Consider the following 18,188-nt stretch of genomic DNA (forward strand, 5'->3'; position numbering starts at 1 on the left):
TGTAGGGGTAGTCGTCTACAAGAAACGAAAAATTCGCCGTTCGCGTTTAACTGTTTACAAAATACTTGTCGCCTGTATTATTGTCGCATTTCTGAAGGGCTTCACACAATAGTGGTGATAGGTATATATAAGCCTTGATCATGTATGAAGCAGCACGCTCGATATATTGAAACATTCAACTTCGCAAATATTTTTCTGCAGACATTCATCGGCCATCTTCCAAATTAACGGAAAATGCTCTCCAACTAACTGACGTTTTGTTGTTCAGAGGAAAACAGATGCACATTAATTCATTTTGGTGCAAAGGTTCAGAAAGCTACTACAACTGATTCGTTTTCAGAGTTACATATTTTCGAAAGTATTCCACGTGCAAATGTAATTGATGAATGAATATAACCATAAACTAAGCGAGATTGCTTTAAGCCCAGTATTTGGTGTTCCGGGTGCTGTGGGCTGAAAAAATGACGACAAATGAAGGAAAGAGTTTTTGTATGCTGGAATATGCGAGATGTTTATTGTAACCAACAGTGCAGCGTGCATTACGAAGGAATTACGAAAAACGCTACCATGTAAACAGAGGGTTCTGCAATGGTATGGAAAATTTGGGGACACTGTTCACCTCTCTAAACAGAAAAGCGTCGATTGATTAAGTGTGCCAGATTCAACCCCGGAGAGGGCGAGGGAAAGTTTCATACGCAGTCTAAAAAAAAAAAAAAAAAAAAAAAAAAAAAAAAAAAAAAAAATGAATGATACGCGCAGCCGACGAACTTGGAATACTGCAGCAAACTGCGTGAAGTACTTTGCGACGGTGATTACATTTCAGACTGTACCGTCTGCAGCTCGTGCAACAATTAGAACCGAAATATTGTGGTTGGAACACTCAATTTTGCAGCAAAATGCAGGAAGTACTTGAGCAAGGATATTTTGCCTCTATGGTCATATTCATGGGCGACGCAACCTTCCGTTCATCTGGAAACGTTAGTCGCCAAAACGAAAATGCAGAAAATCAAATCTTTGACAAAATAGTGAAAGGAAGGCAGTACACAGTAATTTATAGGTGCAGGCGTAATTTACCTAATACATGAATCGCAATCTAACATAAAAGAACTTCATGAGGACATAAATACCATCTTCCCTCGAATACGGTTCACCAATGAAACCCAAAGACTAGGGCCATCAGGCTCTCTCTCTTACAGTATACCAGTGTTTCACCCATAAAGTACTTGTATACCGAAAAAAAAAAACACTGGAGATTTTAGAGGGTTGCTGGAGAAAAATAAACTGTGGATGGGAACATCCACTGAAGCAACAGAGCATCGCATTCATAGGAACAAGGCCTTTTTATGCAGCAGCTCGCTCCATCGTGTCCACTGGCGATCGTGGCAATCAGTGGTCATCACTGAATAACCAACAACATTGCGAAACCTTCAGCGCTTGTGGTCTGTCAGCGTACAAAGTCACGTATACTGCCAAAGGGGGTGACCTAACGGCAGGCGCCAGCGCCTATAACTTCGACACCCTTAGGGTCGTTCGATGACGTTTCTGGGCACGGGTTCCTATCTTACATTGGTTTCTCGAGACACCCTCTACAACCTCTCGAGTTTGTCGCAAATTTTCTGGGACACCCTGTATACAGGGTAGTCAGAAACTGTCTGAGAAGGTTCTAAGGATGTTGCAGGACGGGTTGTGCGGAGAAATAATTGCTAAGAAAAAAGTTCCATACTTTGGACCATTTCCGAATTAATTACTATTGCAGTTAGCCAATCAGGCCACTGACCGCGAAAATTTAAACGGCCCGCCAGAGACCGAGTCGTCAAATGTGTTCTGCCTTTGTTTTCCTAAAACCGAACAACAGAGTGACACAAAAGTTAGACATGCGCCGTAGTAAGGATCGAACCTGAGTCAAAGGCTGTGCAGTCTCGTGAGCTATAGTCTACGCTATGAGAACATACGACACTAATTGTATCTGGCGAGAAGTTTGAATTTTGGCGCGCAATGGCACGATTGGCTAAATTCAAAGTTAATTAACCCGGAAACGACAGAATTACTTCTCAGCAGAACCTACCCTGCACCTTTTCAGAATGTTTATGACCATTCTTTAGAACTGTGGAACTGTGTCACCGAACTTCCATACATCGTTACGCTCACGTCTGATTTTGTTCCGCTTCTTATTCAACATTACGCTGGCTTGTTAAGGATCAATACAAGGCGCTAAGAGTGTACTTTGGCGGCTCTGTGGTCACTAACAAAACCTCTAATCCTGGACACGAACGATCTTTCACGTCAGTAGCTAACTGCGACATTCTTACTGAACGGAGGCCACTTCACCAAAAATGTCCTATCTACTAACACTGGCTGGAGAAGAGACTCCCATTCCCCTATTTGTAAAGAAATTAATAACAGTTCTCCCCAGCACTGCAGTAGTACTAGCCGTTAAATCATCATCTTACACCCTGAAATATCTTTAGACACAGTTTTTATCGGCTGAGACACTCGCAACATCCCAGTATAGTTTCACTCTTACCGTATAAGCGTCGAGCATCTACATACCCATGCCTAGTCATGATCCATATTACGCTGATCATTGAAAAATCTACAAAATGTGTACATGCAGACTGAAGTGACGAAGGAAAATGTGCACCCAAGCCGGAATTCGAACCTGGGTCTCTTGCTCCTTAGGCAGATGCACTAACCACTACGCCACGCTGCCAGAGTGGCTTTGCACAGCTGCACCGACTACCCTAGCACCCATCCCGCCTCGATCCAAATTCCCATTCGCGCCTCAGCCGATTTGTAATTCCCTCTAAGTTCGAACAGCATCGCTTTATAAAAGCTGGGATAATTTTTGTAGAAGATATATGACAAATTAATGTTGCAGAATAACAGAGGCCATAGCAAAGAAGGAAGTGGAGGTGTTTACTGGGATCCTACTGTTTCCTACAAAGAGTTATCCGTTCAGCGGAAGATGTTTGGAAACGAGAATTACAAAAATTTTCCAAAAATAAAGGAGAACTTACTTAATAATATACTCTGCACTACAGAGGAGTCCCTGACATGGCAAGTGATGATGCCCAAGGGCTTCGGCGATCTCCATCAATACCCTTGTGCACCTCATCTGTTTTACACAGTTTCCACTGTAGGCGTATGGCGAAGTAAGGAACAACAATATCTTCTTCGGCTACATAGGTTGGCTTAGTTCCACAAACAGTGCTGTCCGCCTTGTAGTATCATTGTTATCGCCGAAGAGCGACAGACGCTATACACGTTTTCAGTCATTTGGAGTTGCCAGTGAGAAGCATACAATGTGCAACTGACAACAAATAATTAACTGTTTATCTGTTTGCACTATATGTTGCTGTCAATGTGGGTGCACTAGTTAAAAATAAGCTTATCAAATACGTGAAAAGAAAGAGAAAGCAAAGTAAATACAACACCAGCCTTAGATAAAAGTTTCGATTAGCAGAGGCCAGTGCGACAATACACGATGAACGCATCAGCTTCATACTTTTCCAATGCAAAATGTTACAGTCTGGAGTGCTACGACCTGTCTTTGGAATTCACGTCTGGCAGTTACGAGAATATTCTAGAGAAGCTGATTTCAAATCCTACTCGCTTTCTTACCTACCATTCCTGTCAAAAAAAAAAGGGGGGGGGGAAGCAAATGTTTCCTGTAGTAACATCTATCTGTCAGCAAGGTGTAACAACTCCATGTATTTCCTGTAGGTTTCTGTGGAACACAGTCCTCGTCCCTGCATGATAGGTCCTGCTCACAAATCACCTCTATTTATAAACATAGACGTATTAGGTCATCTACTGTGCGTATTAATTTTGCAACGCTGTTTTCCTGTACTTAAACCGTTACGCAAAAGACGAGAAAAATGGTTCAAAAGGCTCTGAGCACTATGGGACTTGACATCTGAGGTCATCAGTCCCCTATAACTTAGAACTATTTAAACCTAACTAACCTAAGGACATCACACACATCCATGCCCGAGGCAGCATTCGAACCTGCGACCGTAGCAGTCGCGCGGTTCCGGACTGAAGCGCCTAGAACCTAGAAACACAAAGACCGGCAAAGACGAGAACAAAAGAAGAGTAAGTATTAAATGTAAGGTGTGATAGACAACATATATCGCAGTTTTCTTGTATTCTAGTAAAAGCGTACTGTTTAATCCTATCTTGCCAAAAATGGACATTATGAGAATCGTGACTACAGCATAATTGTAACGACTATTACGTCGAACAGCAACTAGCCACTTTGCGTAGTGGATTCTCACAAAATTTATTCTGTGATCGAAAAGCAGATACATCATCCTTTTGTAAAAAATTCCATCAATCCCTAATTATTTTCGTGTATCAGTTTCATATCATGTCTTGAGCGGGCAACCATGCAACAACATGAAATTTGGAAAATATGAAGATACATCTGTTAGACACGACTAAAATGGAGAATGTTATACCTGATGCGCTGCAGCGACGCCATGTCTTGAGCGGGCAACCATGCAACCAACACGCAATTTGGAAAATATGAAGACACTTCTGTTAGACACGACTAAAATGGAGAATGTTATACCTGATGCGCTGCAGCGACGCTCGGGGAGTGTTCAGAACACAAGTAATGCTTGAACGTAAATGGCCGCGCGGTTTGAGGCGCCATCTCATGGACTACGCGGCCCCTCCCGCCGGAGGTTCGAGTCCTCCCTCGGGCATGGGTGTGTGTGTGTGTGTGTGTGTGTGTGTGTGTGTGGTTCTTAGGATAAGTTAGTTTAAGTAGTGTGTGAGTCTAGGGACCGATGACCTAAGCAGTTTGGTCCCTTAGAAATTCACACACATTGGAATACTGAACGTAGATGGCAAAGTCGCACAAAGTTTCGAAACTCTCTAGGTCAAAGCAACGACAGCTACATGATAGCGATAAAACAACATGAAAGTAGGCAGGTTTGTCGCGCGGGACACGTGAAATGGCCACACGTTCAACACATTGCAGTTTAAATCTAAATGTTTGCTACACGACTTGCTATACAGTGGCATGGGAAAGGGTACTTGGAACCGTTGTTGGCCCTCGCTCTCCTGCTCCTGACGGAGAGAAACCGTTTCTACAATGGCGTGTTAAAAAGCAATACCTCTGAATTTCTTATGTGGAAACTCTTTAAGCTTTTCAAATACAGACACTTTATTAACAGTCTACATCTTTATTCTTCATGTCAACACACTTATTTCTCAACATAGTCACCCTGGCGACGAACACTTTTCTCTCAAAGAGGGACCAGTTTGTTGATGCCGTCGCTGTAGAACGTTTGATTGTGTTGACAGAGCGATAACTTCACCTCTGCTTGCACCGCTTCATCACCATCATAGTAAAGTCCTGGAAGGTGTTCTTTAAGTTTTGGAAACAGGCAAAAATCGGTTGGGGCCAAGTCGGGATTGTATGGAGGATGAGCGAAGTCAGTAAACCCGACGTTGAATTGCTGAATATCGCAGCGCTAGTGTGTGCTCTGGCATTCTCAGGCGAAAGGAGAGGGTGTTCCGCTTGTCGACGAACTCATCTGCCGTTAGAAACTCGATTACTTCACGCTGTTTCTCACGCACCGACGTACCTACGGCAAACATCGCCATGTTACAAGCTATACTTCGGAGCTCTATAGTGGCAGACGGGTGCAATTTCCATCGACGATGTAGGAAAGTCGATCTAGTAATATGCACGACATGTAATACCTCAACCTATGTTGCAAATACAGTAAGAACTTCGATGGCATTGCTGTTGAGTAAACGTTTCACACCCTCTTTGAAACACGGATTCCTTAAACTTTCTCAGTAGAATCTTATGAAGAGATAGGGTATTTCTTCCAAAGAATCTCATCTAAGGCCACTGTGATCGTCTACAACATCAGCCGGCCACTTACAAACCAAGCAATATGTCTCAGAAGTTCCGTATCTCCTCTTTTAATTTGACCTCGAGAGCATCCCAAATATTCTAACAACACGTAAGCATGGATACTGAACGTTGTCTCGTTTGAAAACGCCCTGCAGTGTCCCCGAATTTTTCCAATAAATTTAAGCCATTCAGTTATACTCCCTACAATTGATAACGTCCGTATCAATTACCATCGTTTAGTAGCATTACCCGTAGACAACTAATCAGTATAAAAGACTTCAGAGGAGACAGTCTAGCGCTGCGTTTAAAACCTATATCCCATTTCCTCCAGTTCGATTAAGATAACTTGGCATTCATCTACGTTTACTGGAAGCTGGCGTTCATTGAACGGAACGGATATAGTTCTGAATTTACTTACTGTTACTCGAAAATGAGAAAACCGTACACGGCTGCGACTTGAGCAAATAATCAGAGTGTGTTTGTCGGGCAGACTTGAGATGAAGAAGTCAACAATTACGCGTTTAGCAAGTCCACGTAGGAGAAAGCTTACACTGAAGTCTTATTCCGATAAACTCTTATCAGACAGTGGACCGAGTAAACCCGACGACCTGACGTAACACTGTTACTCATCATCGCTCGCACCAGAGACACGAGCAATTTTGACTTTATTTCCAGATAACGATAGAGATTCACAGTCCTACATGAGACGCTCCCACTTATTTGTTGACTGAACGATCTGTTATCACATCAACTGCTCTGCAAGTTACGATCTCACACTTGCTACTTTTATCGCTGTCAGATTCACTGCTGCTAATGCCGCTTAGGAAAATCAAAGCAATTCCTAAGAGTCTCCTAAAGTGGCGAAATTATTACTAACTACGTAGAAGTTCTGCACGTGCGATACGCTCATATGTGAACGATGTTTTTGCGCTTTGCTATGTGAAGACAGCGTTAGAAATACTGACTCTGTTGTATGTCGTGGCATTTGCTTTTATGCATATTTCTTCGTACGTATGCTTCACTAAAGATTCGTCCACGTAGAATCACAGAACCTATAGCGTGGGAGCCCTTCCAGCCGAAATTGGAACTGCAATTTCCAATACGCGCATGGACTCAAGGGAAAATAACTGTACTCCGCAGTAAAATCGTACTTGTCTTGTTCTCAGGATACCTTCACGAGGACAGCAGTATAGGTATTACATCGTAACCTGTAATATCGGTTTTCTACATTAATCCAGGAAAGGAAACAAAAGAAATATTCGAAGTAGGAATTAAAAACCATGGAAAAGAAAGAAAAACTTTGAGGTTCGTCGGTGATACTGTAATTCTGTCAGAGACAGCAAAGGACCTGAAAGAGCATTTGAACGGAATGGACAATGTCATGAAAGGAGGATAAAAGATGAACATCAACTAAGGCAGAACGAGGATAATAGAACGTAGTCGAATAAAATCGGGTGAAGCTGAGGGTATTAGATTAGGAAATGAGACGCTTAAAGTAGTAAAGGAGTTTTGCTATTTGGGGAGCAAAATAACTGATGATGGTCGAAGTAGAGAGGATATAAAATGCAGACTGGCAATGGCAAGGAAAGCGTTCCTGAAGAAGAGAAATTTGTTAACATCGAGTATAGATTTAAGGGTCAGGAAGTCATTTCTGAAAGTGTTTGTATGGAGTGTAGCCATGTATGGAACTTAAACATGGGCGGTAAATAGTTTGGACATGAAGAGAATAGAAGCTTTCGAAATGTGGTGCTACAAAGAATGCTCAAGATTAGATGGGTAGAACACATAACTAATGAGGAGCTACTGAACAGAACTGGGGAGAAGAGAAATTTGTGGCACAGCTTGACCAGAAGAAGGGATCGGTTGGTAGGACATGTTCTGAGGCATCAAGAGATCACCAGTATAGTATTGGAGGGCAACGTGGAGGGTGAAAATCATAGGGGGAGACGAAGAGATGAATACACTAAGCAGATACAGAAGGATGTAGGTTGCAGTAGGTACTGGGAGATGAAGGTTGCACAGGATAGAGTATCATGGAGAGCTGCATCAAACCAGTGTCTGGACTGAAGGCCACAACAACAACAACAACAACAACAACACATTAATGCAACTTCGCCTTCTTCCAACAGTCCCTATTACGTTTATTCACCTCTATTCAGTGTCGTGTGGGGTATACCAGGCTGTAGAGTCTCACCAAAACACATCGTGAGATTCCTGCGTCTCCCCCTCATGTTGAGGCCTTAGGAGCCTCTGATGTGTTTATCGTTTGGCTTAATGTGTCTGCGTCAGATGAGGACTTAATAATGAGGAAAATAGAACAGTATTTGGTTAATAAGATTTTATTTATCGGACGTCCGCTTGTTACAATTTCCAGTACCTGAAAATACTTGTGGGTATTTGTATTGTTCTTTGCCGGCCGGTGTGGCCGTGCGGTTCTAGGCGCTTCAGTCTGGAACCGTGTGACCGCTACGGTCGCAGGTTCGAATCCTGCCTCGTGCATGGATGTGTGTGACGTCCTTAGGTTAGTTAGGTTTAAGCAGTTCTAAGTTCTAGGGGACTGATGACAACAGATGTTAAGTCCCATAGTACTCAGAGCCATTTTTGTATTATTCTTTGGAACAGGCCGCTAATTTTTTGTAAATGGTATTCTCTGTTACACTACGTTCCCTTTTTTAATACAAATTGAATTACTGATGTCACAATGGACATTAATTCAGCAGTCATATGAATGTGAAGAAGCAATAAGTTTATTCGATAAGCTTCCAGCCAAAGAATGCAAGAACTACTATGATTCCTGCGAAACACATGCCTTCCTTACCATATCATTCAAAATCGAGTTAATTTTAAAGAAAATACAGGATTTCGTTGTAGTAGGTATGTACCATCTTCAGCCCCAGAAGCGAAACAATTGAGGATGGGGTACGGCCATTAGAGCGTCGTTCCTGGTAGTATTGTGTTCATGGTTCACAGCTGATTAGAAGAATTTTCACGCATGCTTCGAGATGCATATCTGCACATTTTTCACATTTACTACGATAAAGATATTTAACTGTTCCAATACAATGATTGGAAAGTGAAATATGTTTTCTCCAACGATCCAAAACTGTTTATTCGATGGAGATCCGTGTTGTGCCCTACTTCATAGCTATACGTGCAGAAACGAAAGGGAGCCTTCCCTCTTGCTTATCATTTTTCTTCCGCAACTACGCGACACGAGTGGCGAGTCACAACGCAGCAGTCGACAGCCACGGTTCTAATTCTAACGGGGTACATTTGAACATTCTGTGGCTCGACGGAAACCGTCAAACTGAAAAGTACTTTTTACTTTCGTTTACACTCAAGAATGCGCAAGAATGACAAAATTATACGATTCTTTAACAGGTTCCGACTTTCGTGCGTAGAGCTATCTGTCCGTATGTTGTTGTTACAGTTATCTCCACAGAAAGACGTAGCAGCACTAAGAGCACCTTTGTGTGTTGACGGATCAGCTATTATACACATTTCAGATGCTTTATTCTGAAGAGCCTCTGTTCTGTCTGACCTTCTGCAGGTTTATGTACTTAGAAAAATTGGTGCATGCAATGCTCTTAGATCGCATCAGCAATTAATGTCGAGACTGAAGCCTACAGACGTCCTTTGTTTGCGCTAGCCTCCAGCTGTCAAGCTCTGTAACGGTACGAATCCAGCTTCGGGTAAACATGCCGAAATGGAAGCCAAATGACAATCTGCAGCTGCGGAAAATTCCTTCAGAGTAATTATCACGGATTTCTCGTAAATAAGTTGCGATCGATATGCAAGTAAAGCAATCAAGACTAACTGGAATGCAGAAAGTGCCTCACATTGTGTTGCCCTTTAGCATCCTCCTGTAATCGGCAAATAGAATGAGTTTCTAACCGGCATTGCGATAGGCAATCACAGACTTGGAAATTGTTCACAAAGATTGCTCATAGCTTGGGCTGGTGTGAGGAACGGATTGACTGTAACAAATAATTGTGTTATACGTTGATTTCTGTAACAAAATTTCCTCTCGGTAACTTAAGAGACTTTTTACTTGTTAACGTATCAGATCACACAAAAGGCTACTGACGGAGGCTGTACCCAAAGACGCTAATATCTTACAAATTATTACAATGAAAGGTTTCCCGTTACACCGAATTCTCACCTTGTATCACCGAAAAAATTATTTCCTAACGAAATAAAGGGAAATATGAAGAAAAGGTCAGAATGTCAGCTTGTGGAAAGAACGGACATTTAATGAGCAGTTGCCTCAGCTCTGGAAACTTAAAAATCATTACGTACAATACGCAAAGAACGACATAACACACACTGCAGAAACAAAGATAAAAGTCATGAACTCTAAGAATTGGAGTAAATAGCTACCACTGTTCTACATTTTTGTTTTTGTTTAATTATTTCATTGCTATAGGGTTCAACCAGGCTTTGACAACGACTTATTTTAAGCAAAATTAGTTCCATTTTGCACTAATGACAAACGCGTAATAGTTTTGTAATGTAAGTAGACCTCTGTTGCACTGACATTCATCATATTAATGAGGCGAAAAAACATGAAAAGTAAATCAGGAATGGTAGGTTTGGCGATTACAGGTACAGTGTTAGCCACTATATCTTGTTTCACAAATGTGTCTTTGAATTGCCTTATAGATACCATAATACTTATTAATAATGATAACGCGCTTTAACGAACTCCAGACTTGGTGAAGAAACTGAGTCGACAATTTTTACGATATTTTAAAAACGATTCGTCAAGTGCACATAAAATAGTCTACTAATGTGTGTCAGAACATGAATAAGCTGGACGTTGTGTTTTATTTTGTTATTTCCTTTAATCTTAAGAAATTGTGTCGACAAGTTTTATCACCTCAAGATTTCCGGGAGACAAACACCGCCAACAATTCGTTGCGTGACATTCGCAGAACTGCTCTACAAGGTGACGTGCGTATTATCACTCCGATATCGGGCGAAACGCGAATAACTGCTCGCAAGATGCTTCCCGTTAGACGGAATCAGTGGCACTTCGCTGCCCTTATTAATTCATTTACGTGTCATCATACCTGTTACAGAGGTACGCTTCTGATTATTGCATTGTGTTTTCAGAAACAAGACATACTGAATACAGTTTCAGGAACTTTCAAGGAAAAAAAAAACAGACTTTGGTTTTTCATTTGGACTGATAATGACAGGCAGTATATGCCAGTTCTGTTGCAGTGAAATTAAAACAAATACAACTTTTGGAAGAGTGTCAGATTTGGTTACAAAGTACATGAGTTTTCAGATTAAATTATGAGAGCTTCTACGCTAACGCGATAAATTTTCTTTCTTTCAACACGTCAACAAAACACGTAACTTTTAATTTATTATGAGTTTGTAGCCTTGCCTGATAGTTATCTGCATGCGGTTTCCAGTTTTGTAAATCATGTCAAGTACAAAAGTGTTGAAATAAAAGTTAATGTTAGAAATAGTTAAGCATAAAAATACATTTTTCTCTTATGGCAGTTTCAAATAGTATCAAGTTTGTTGTCAAAGGTAATTTGCAATGTGTAATACTACTGCAAGTGCAACAGCTGTCTGCTTGCCTCTGTGCTAGGAACGATTGCGTAACGAAAACAAGGATAAAAAATATAGAGGCGATGAACCATATCTAATTTAGAAAACTGCAGTTATAAAATAAAAATACCAATAACTTGCTAGTGCCCTGGCTGTATCTCAAATACGTTGGCTTTTGAATTTGAGTATCACAATATGTTACCGAGTAGGAGCCAGTCAGACTTAAACCGACAGAGCAGTCGTGAGAGACAAAGGACTCGACCGATGACCTTCAACGACCCGGGCTCGGCGAGCCCTGGCAATCGATTGCTGGACGGAATAATGATGGCTGCGCGTTAGCACCGAGTGCAGCAGTTCATGTTGAGCGACGTAACTTTTCCACGAACTGCTGACGCTACAGTGTGAAATAGGAAACACAATCTCGAAACTACATGTGGAAATAGGCAGACAGCTACTCAGAGCGACCTCTGTACGTGGCAGATGCGGAGCTATCGATCCGTCGCGCTGGGCCAGTGCACAGCAGCCAGGCGGCGGAGCGGAGCGCAGAGTTGAGCGCCCGGCAACAGTTGAGCGCGATTATTCTTACCTTCTGCGTGTTGCTGGCGGCGAGGAAGCCAGTCCCGAGCCCGGGCTGTCGCTGCTAGCCGGAGATGCCACCGCGTCCTTGGCGGCTGAGTCGACACGTACAGAGCGCCGCAAGCGCATGCGCAACGGCTCCCGCCGACTGTTGCCTCAACTGTGTTGTGGAGTCACGGCAGCTGCCGGTCGCTGCGCGCCGCTCGATAGGTCGACGCTGCGCGCGCCTCTGTGTGTGTGAGACAGAAACACGTTGGCGGGAGGGGAGGGGAGGGGAAGGGAGCGAGTCTGGGCTGTGTGGGGGGGAGTCGCGGCTTTGCTGACTGACTGTACTCTGTGCAGGCCGGCCACTGCACTCGCTCCACAATATTCCTCTCGTTGCAGGCGTGAATTCAGCCTCGTGCTAGTCACATTAATCTCAGACGCCATGTTTTACATGTACCCAACACAGAGGTCAAATTAACAGAGGCCTACGTTAGTTGCACAATAGCCAGAAAAGAATCACACGCTTTTTTTGTTTAGCGTATTTGAATATTTTATTTTTATTCAGTGGGACAGGTCATGGAATACAGAAGTCGCACAGCAAAACAAAGTAAGAAACAATGTAATCTTCTAATACCGGCTTTTAAATAATGCTGAAAGTCACTTTAATAAGAACGCATAAATTTACAAATCTTAACAAAGTGGAAGGAAAGCCGAAGTTGTATGTATGAACCGTCCCAGTGTTCGCCTCAAATTATCCGCAAAAAAACATGGAAAGCACAAATCACAGTAGTTTCAACAGTTAGGTCTAAAAGTGCTGTACCTGTTTTACAAGGAAGCTTCTGAATTAAGTCAACGTAACGACGATAGTAGCTTGACATACTGTCAAGTGGAGAAAAACCGCGACGAGTTTTAATGTAATCTATTCTCGCACTTATTTTCACAGTGATCATAGGTTTCGTCAGTCACTGAAAATCTTCAGATTTATCATAGTAAAGAGGAACCAATCGGCTCCTGGTGGAAAATACACACCGACTGTGAGGTTACTCTGCCACTACGGCTGAACTGAGGATACAGTACAGAATGTAGCCGGTAATCATTGTGAAAATGAGTGCCACAATAAATCTCATTGGAGGTCATAATAATATGTACAAGGATATCATTATAATAATACAATCAAGAAAATACAATGTATCCATATCCTTCATTTGCTGCAAATACGTTACAACTCGAAAATCTTGATTTTTCATGTGGGTACGAGACAAGGGCTTCCTTGCGTTCAGCTACATAGTTGTAAGTTTTAACTACTTTTAAAGGTCACTGAGCTCCTGTGAGAAGAGTGCAGTTGCGTTACCTCGAAAAGTTGTTGAAACTAGTTAACTGAAGGCGCGGAAACTCTCGTTTCGTACCTATATGAAAAATCATGATTTTCGAGTTGTGACGCTGTAGCAATGAATGCACAGTTCCATTCTTTGCATTACCTCTCAATAATACCATGACGTAGATCCACATTATTCCCACAGCGTGAAGGAGTCTTCGACTTGTGTTAAAAACTTGCTGACTATTGGCAACAGCTCGTAACTCTTCCGGAAGCCTGTCGAAAATAAATGTTGGAGAGCACAAAAAATCAAATGTTTCAAATGGCTCTAAGCACTATGGAACTTATCATTTGACGTCATCAGCCCCTAGAGTTAGAACTACTTAAACATAACTATCCTGAGGATATCACACACATCCATGCCCAAGGCAGGATTCGAGCCTGCGACCGTAGCAGCAGCAAGGTTCCGGACTGAAGCGCCTACAACCGCTCTTCCACAGCGGGTTTGCAGTATTTCCTCGGAGCAACTTTCTGGCATCTTCAGGTGGTTCAATCTAGTTGTTGGTTAGGTACGGCTGAGTCGTCAGTCGTACGTAGCCACCAGCAGGGTTCAGCCACCTGAAGATGTCGGACAGTTGGTCCGAGGAAACACTGTGGGATTTGCACAATGCCATGCGGCAGCGAACCCCTGAAGACTATTTACAACATATTCTCTGGGAAAACTATAAGGGTTATAGCGTTCACGTTGTCGAACAATGGTTAACAAATTCGGAGAACCATTCCACGACAGCCGGCCGGAGTGTCCGAGCGGTTCTAGGCGCTACAGTCTCTAACCGCGCGACTGCTACGGTCACAGGTTCGAATCCTGCCTCGGACATGGATGTGTGTGATGTCCTTAGGTTAGTTAGGTTGAAGTAGTTCTAAGTTCTAGGGGACTGATGATCTTAGCAGTTAAGTCCCATAGTGCTCAGAGCCATCTGAACCATTTGAAACATCCCACGACACGACTGGAGCGATGTGAGGAATGAAAAGCAAACCTGTTTTAATTTTAACAGCTGAAGATTTAGATGTCATACTTCCAGCACTATAGTACAGCTTCCTTCGCTATGTAAAATGGCAGACGCAGCTAAATAAGCATAACGTGTGATCATGAGCAGTGTAGGGTATGCAACAAGAACGGGAAGCTCAACAGAGGTACAGATTTACATTAGTGCAGCGTCGTTGTTTGCCGCTGCAAATACAGCGATTGTCGGTTCTAGGCACTACAGTCTGGAACCGCGCCACCGCTATGGTCGCAGGTTCGAATCCTGCCTCGGGTATGGATGTGTGTGTCATCCTTAGGTTAGTTAGGTTTAAGCACTTCTAAGTTCTAGGGGACTTATGACCTAAGCAGTTGACTCCCATAGTGCTCAGAGCCGTTTGAATTTGAACAAAGCTTGACGGGAAATTCAAATAAGTCTCTTCCTGTGAGGGAATCATATAACTGTGCGAGTACTGTGGGAAGCAGACTCTGGGGCATAACGAAAATTTGGTTCGATCCTGAAAGCGTGCTCGGATCGTCGAAGTTATGAAGACGACCGCCCGCGACAGTCGGAAAACCAGCGTTCGAGTACCGGTACCAGCCTGGCATAAATTTTCACATGTTCCTAGTAAATCGTACAGCTACTGCGGTATCGTATTCTAAGTTTGCAGATACATTTCACAATACCGATATACTGCTTCAGAAAGCAAGAAAACACGTGCGCTGTACAAGACTGTGCTTCTTAAGATTTGAAGACGCTATCGCGCATTGCGTCTGATGCAATCGCTGTTAAAAGGAGAACAGCGTTCGAACCTTCAACACGAGGAAAACATTACTCTCGCGTTATCGCCTTGTCTTTCAGGAAACCGGAAGCGCACATGGTCTCACTGGATAACTTGTACACAGCGAGCGAATCACATACTGTTTGCTACTTGTTCAACCAAGCGTGTTTCAACACATCGGAAGTACATATTAGGCGACCACATTATTAATGCGACTGAGAGAGAGGACGCTTCGGTCGACTTATAGTGAGTTTTTATGGTGATATTTCAGGAGACAATCCGAACCACTTGTTAGCATATGCACAACTGTCTAGAGATCATCCACAATACACTGCGTTTTCCTTAGTCACCAGCGTTCTTGTTTCCTGCAACGTCACCACGTGTTTCGGATAACTGTCACGGAAGGTGAAGTATGGTAATATTGTGGCCGGGCAGTAGGCGACGAGCACTTGGAGAAGTCACTCACAAGCGGTAATTTTATTTATACCAACAGATTTAACTACTCAGACGAACTTGAAGCAAATGGTATCATTGTATAACTTGAATGAGAGATCATACTTACAGTCAAAACGTAAAACAAATTTATTCTGGCAAGGGTGTAAATCGCAACTGCTTGTAGCAAAAGTATACTGTGCAACTCTACATCGATGACTAGAAGTTTAGTGTTTAACGCCCAGCTGGAGTGGCTTTTCAGAGACGTGGGTCTCTACATCTACATTTATACTCCACAAGTCACCCAACGCTGTGTGGCGGAGGGCACTTTACGTGCCATTGTCATTACCTCCATTTCCTGTTCCAGTCGCGTATGCTTCGCGGCAAGAACGACTGCCGGAAAGCCTCCGTGCGCGCTCGAGTCTCTCTAATTTTACATTCGTGATATCCTCTGGAGGTATAACCGAAATGGACTAGAAAAACGTCGCTGGTTTTATTGATGCCAGCAGATTTCACGACTGCGGTAGAGGCACAGTGGAAGACCCACATAATTCAATTTCTGGTTCATTCCCATTCCTTATGTATGCGAATGACCTTCCACTTAACTTTCAACAAGCAAAATTGGTACTTTTTGCAGACGGTACTAGTGCTATAATAAACCTAAAGGAGAGATAGCAATAGAAGAATTAGTAAATGATATTTTCCAAAGAATTATTAATTGGTTCTCCGAAAATGGACTCTCCATAAATTTTCAAAAACAACAAAACACGCTACATTCAGTTTGCACAACAAATTGAGACGTATCAACAACTGATGTAGCACACGAGCCGGAGTCAGTGAGTAGGATAGAATGCTCCAATTTTTTGGCTGTACATGTTGATGTAAACTTGAAGAACCATGTTATTGAGCTGCCGAAACCAATTAACTCAGCTACTATTGGCCTTCGTATTATTGCTAATTTGGAAACAAATGAATGAATATCCTGACATGTTTTGCGTACTTCCATTCATGAGCGTCGTACGGAATAATTTCCTGGGGTAAGTCATCACTTGAAAAGATGTATTGATTGCGCAAAAGCAAGCACTAAGGACAATATGTGGTGTTCACTGTGGACGTCATGTAGGCACTTCTGCAAGGAGCTAGGAACCACGACTGCACCGTCACAATATATATTTTCGGTAATGAAATTCGTCATAAATAACGTACCACAATTTGAAGAGATCAGTGATATACGTACCAACATCATTAGAGGGAGACCTGACCTTTATTAGCCATTGTAAAATATGTCAGTGGCTCAGAGAGCAGTGTGCAGCAATAAAAAATTTCATCGCTTGCACAGTAACTTAAAACGCCTGACGTATAGGGAAGCAAATTCAAAATCATTACTCCCGGACAATTTCTTCTATTCCACTGACAATTTTTACTCAAAATCTCATAGCCAGTAAAAGAAAACCTTGTTTTTAATTGTAGTTGCATGGGTAGGAATAAAATGTTAACAGTAATCATCCATACATGTCCTGTTGGCCTATCAACTGGCTCGTTTCCCATCATTTCGACATTTCGATAAAATAATCGTGCGCATGATCTATGGAACATATAATTAACTAACTAACCGAGTCCGTGCAATTTTAAAAGACAAATTTGAGTAGATTTAACGTTCAAAAGAAGAAAAGCTTTTTCTTTATGTTGTCGGCGGAACTTCGTTTGAGCTCTAGGCTTAATGAACATAAGGAGCGAACATAGTCTTAAAAACGAAGTGAATATTCTCAATATAGGAAATAGCTTGAAGATCTGTCTACAACTCATTGCGAAAAAAAGAGGCGCAGTTCACACTAAGACGAATAGTAAATGGTTGTGAAAACACACTTGACCTCTTAGCAACAAATAATCCTGAGTTAATAACTAGCATCAAAACGGATACCGTGATTACATACACAGGGTTGTCGTAGCGAGATTGAATATTGCAACTCGCAAATCCTCCAAAAATAAACGAAAAATGTGCCTATTGAAAGAAGCAGATAAAAATTCACTTGACGCCTTCCTGAGAGACAATCTCCACTCCTTCCCAATTAATAATATAAGTGTAGACCAGACGTGGCGCCACCTCAGTTTACCTGAGAGCCTGCGGCCCACCGAACGCTGGCTGGGGTGAGGAAGCATGCTTCTGACGTTTAAGCTAAGTACAGCTATTGACATGGTACACACGTACCGTTTATATTGCATTTTATGCGAGTCTTTTGCCCTTTTGGGCGTTCTTCCAACATAACGTAGAAGTAAATATCCTCGGAGTATTGAAGCCACTGAAATCACTTAATAAGAGCACATCTCATGGTCCAAACTGTATACCAACTAGGTACCTTTCACAGTATGCTTGATCCATAAGCTACATACTTAACAATCACATACAACTTTTCGTTCGACGAAAGATCCGTGCCCAAAGATTGGAAAGTTGCACAGGTCACACCAACATTAAAGAAAGGTAGTAGGAGAAATACACTTAATCACAGGCCCATATTATTAACGTCGATATGCAGCAGGATTTTGGAATATATATTGTGTTCGAACATAATGAATTACCTCGAAGAAAACGATTTATTGACACATTGTCAGCATGGGTTTAGAAAAAATCGTTCTTTA

The 18,188-nt window shown here is 42.3% G+C and overlaps 1 protein-coding gene across 5 annotated transcripts in view; it reads right to left on the reverse strand.

Annotated features, from left to right (window-relative positions):
- The window catches only part of LOC126355043 (myb-related transcription factor, partner of profilin-like), a 136,293-nt gene extending 124,038 nt beyond the window's left edge, over positions 1 to 12,255 (reverse strand). For 3 of the 5 annotated variants that reach the window (XR_007565434.1, XM_050005196.1, XM_050005194.1), the window contains exon 1: positions 12,027 to 12,203. Coding sequence is in view for 3 of the 5 variants with exons in the window: in XM_050005196.1 (XP_049861153.1) it covers positions 12,027 to 12,145 (119 nt within the window). In the remaining 2 variants the exon portion in view is untranslated. Of the gene's footprint in view, positions 1 to 12,026 lie in introns of all 5 variants that reach the window. The other 2 variants (XR_007565435.1, XM_050005195.1) reach the window with 2 other exon arrangements.
- Between the last annotated feature and the right edge of the window lie 5,933 nt (positions 12,256 to 18,188).

Source organism: Schistocerca gregaria, chromosome 3 (assembly GCF_023897955.1).
Source record: "Schistocerca gregaria isolate iqSchGreg1 chromosome 3, iqSchGreg1.2, whole genome shotgun sequence".
Taxonomy (NCBI): Eukaryota; Metazoa; Arthropoda; class Insecta; order Orthoptera; family Acrididae; genus Schistocerca; species Schistocerca gregaria.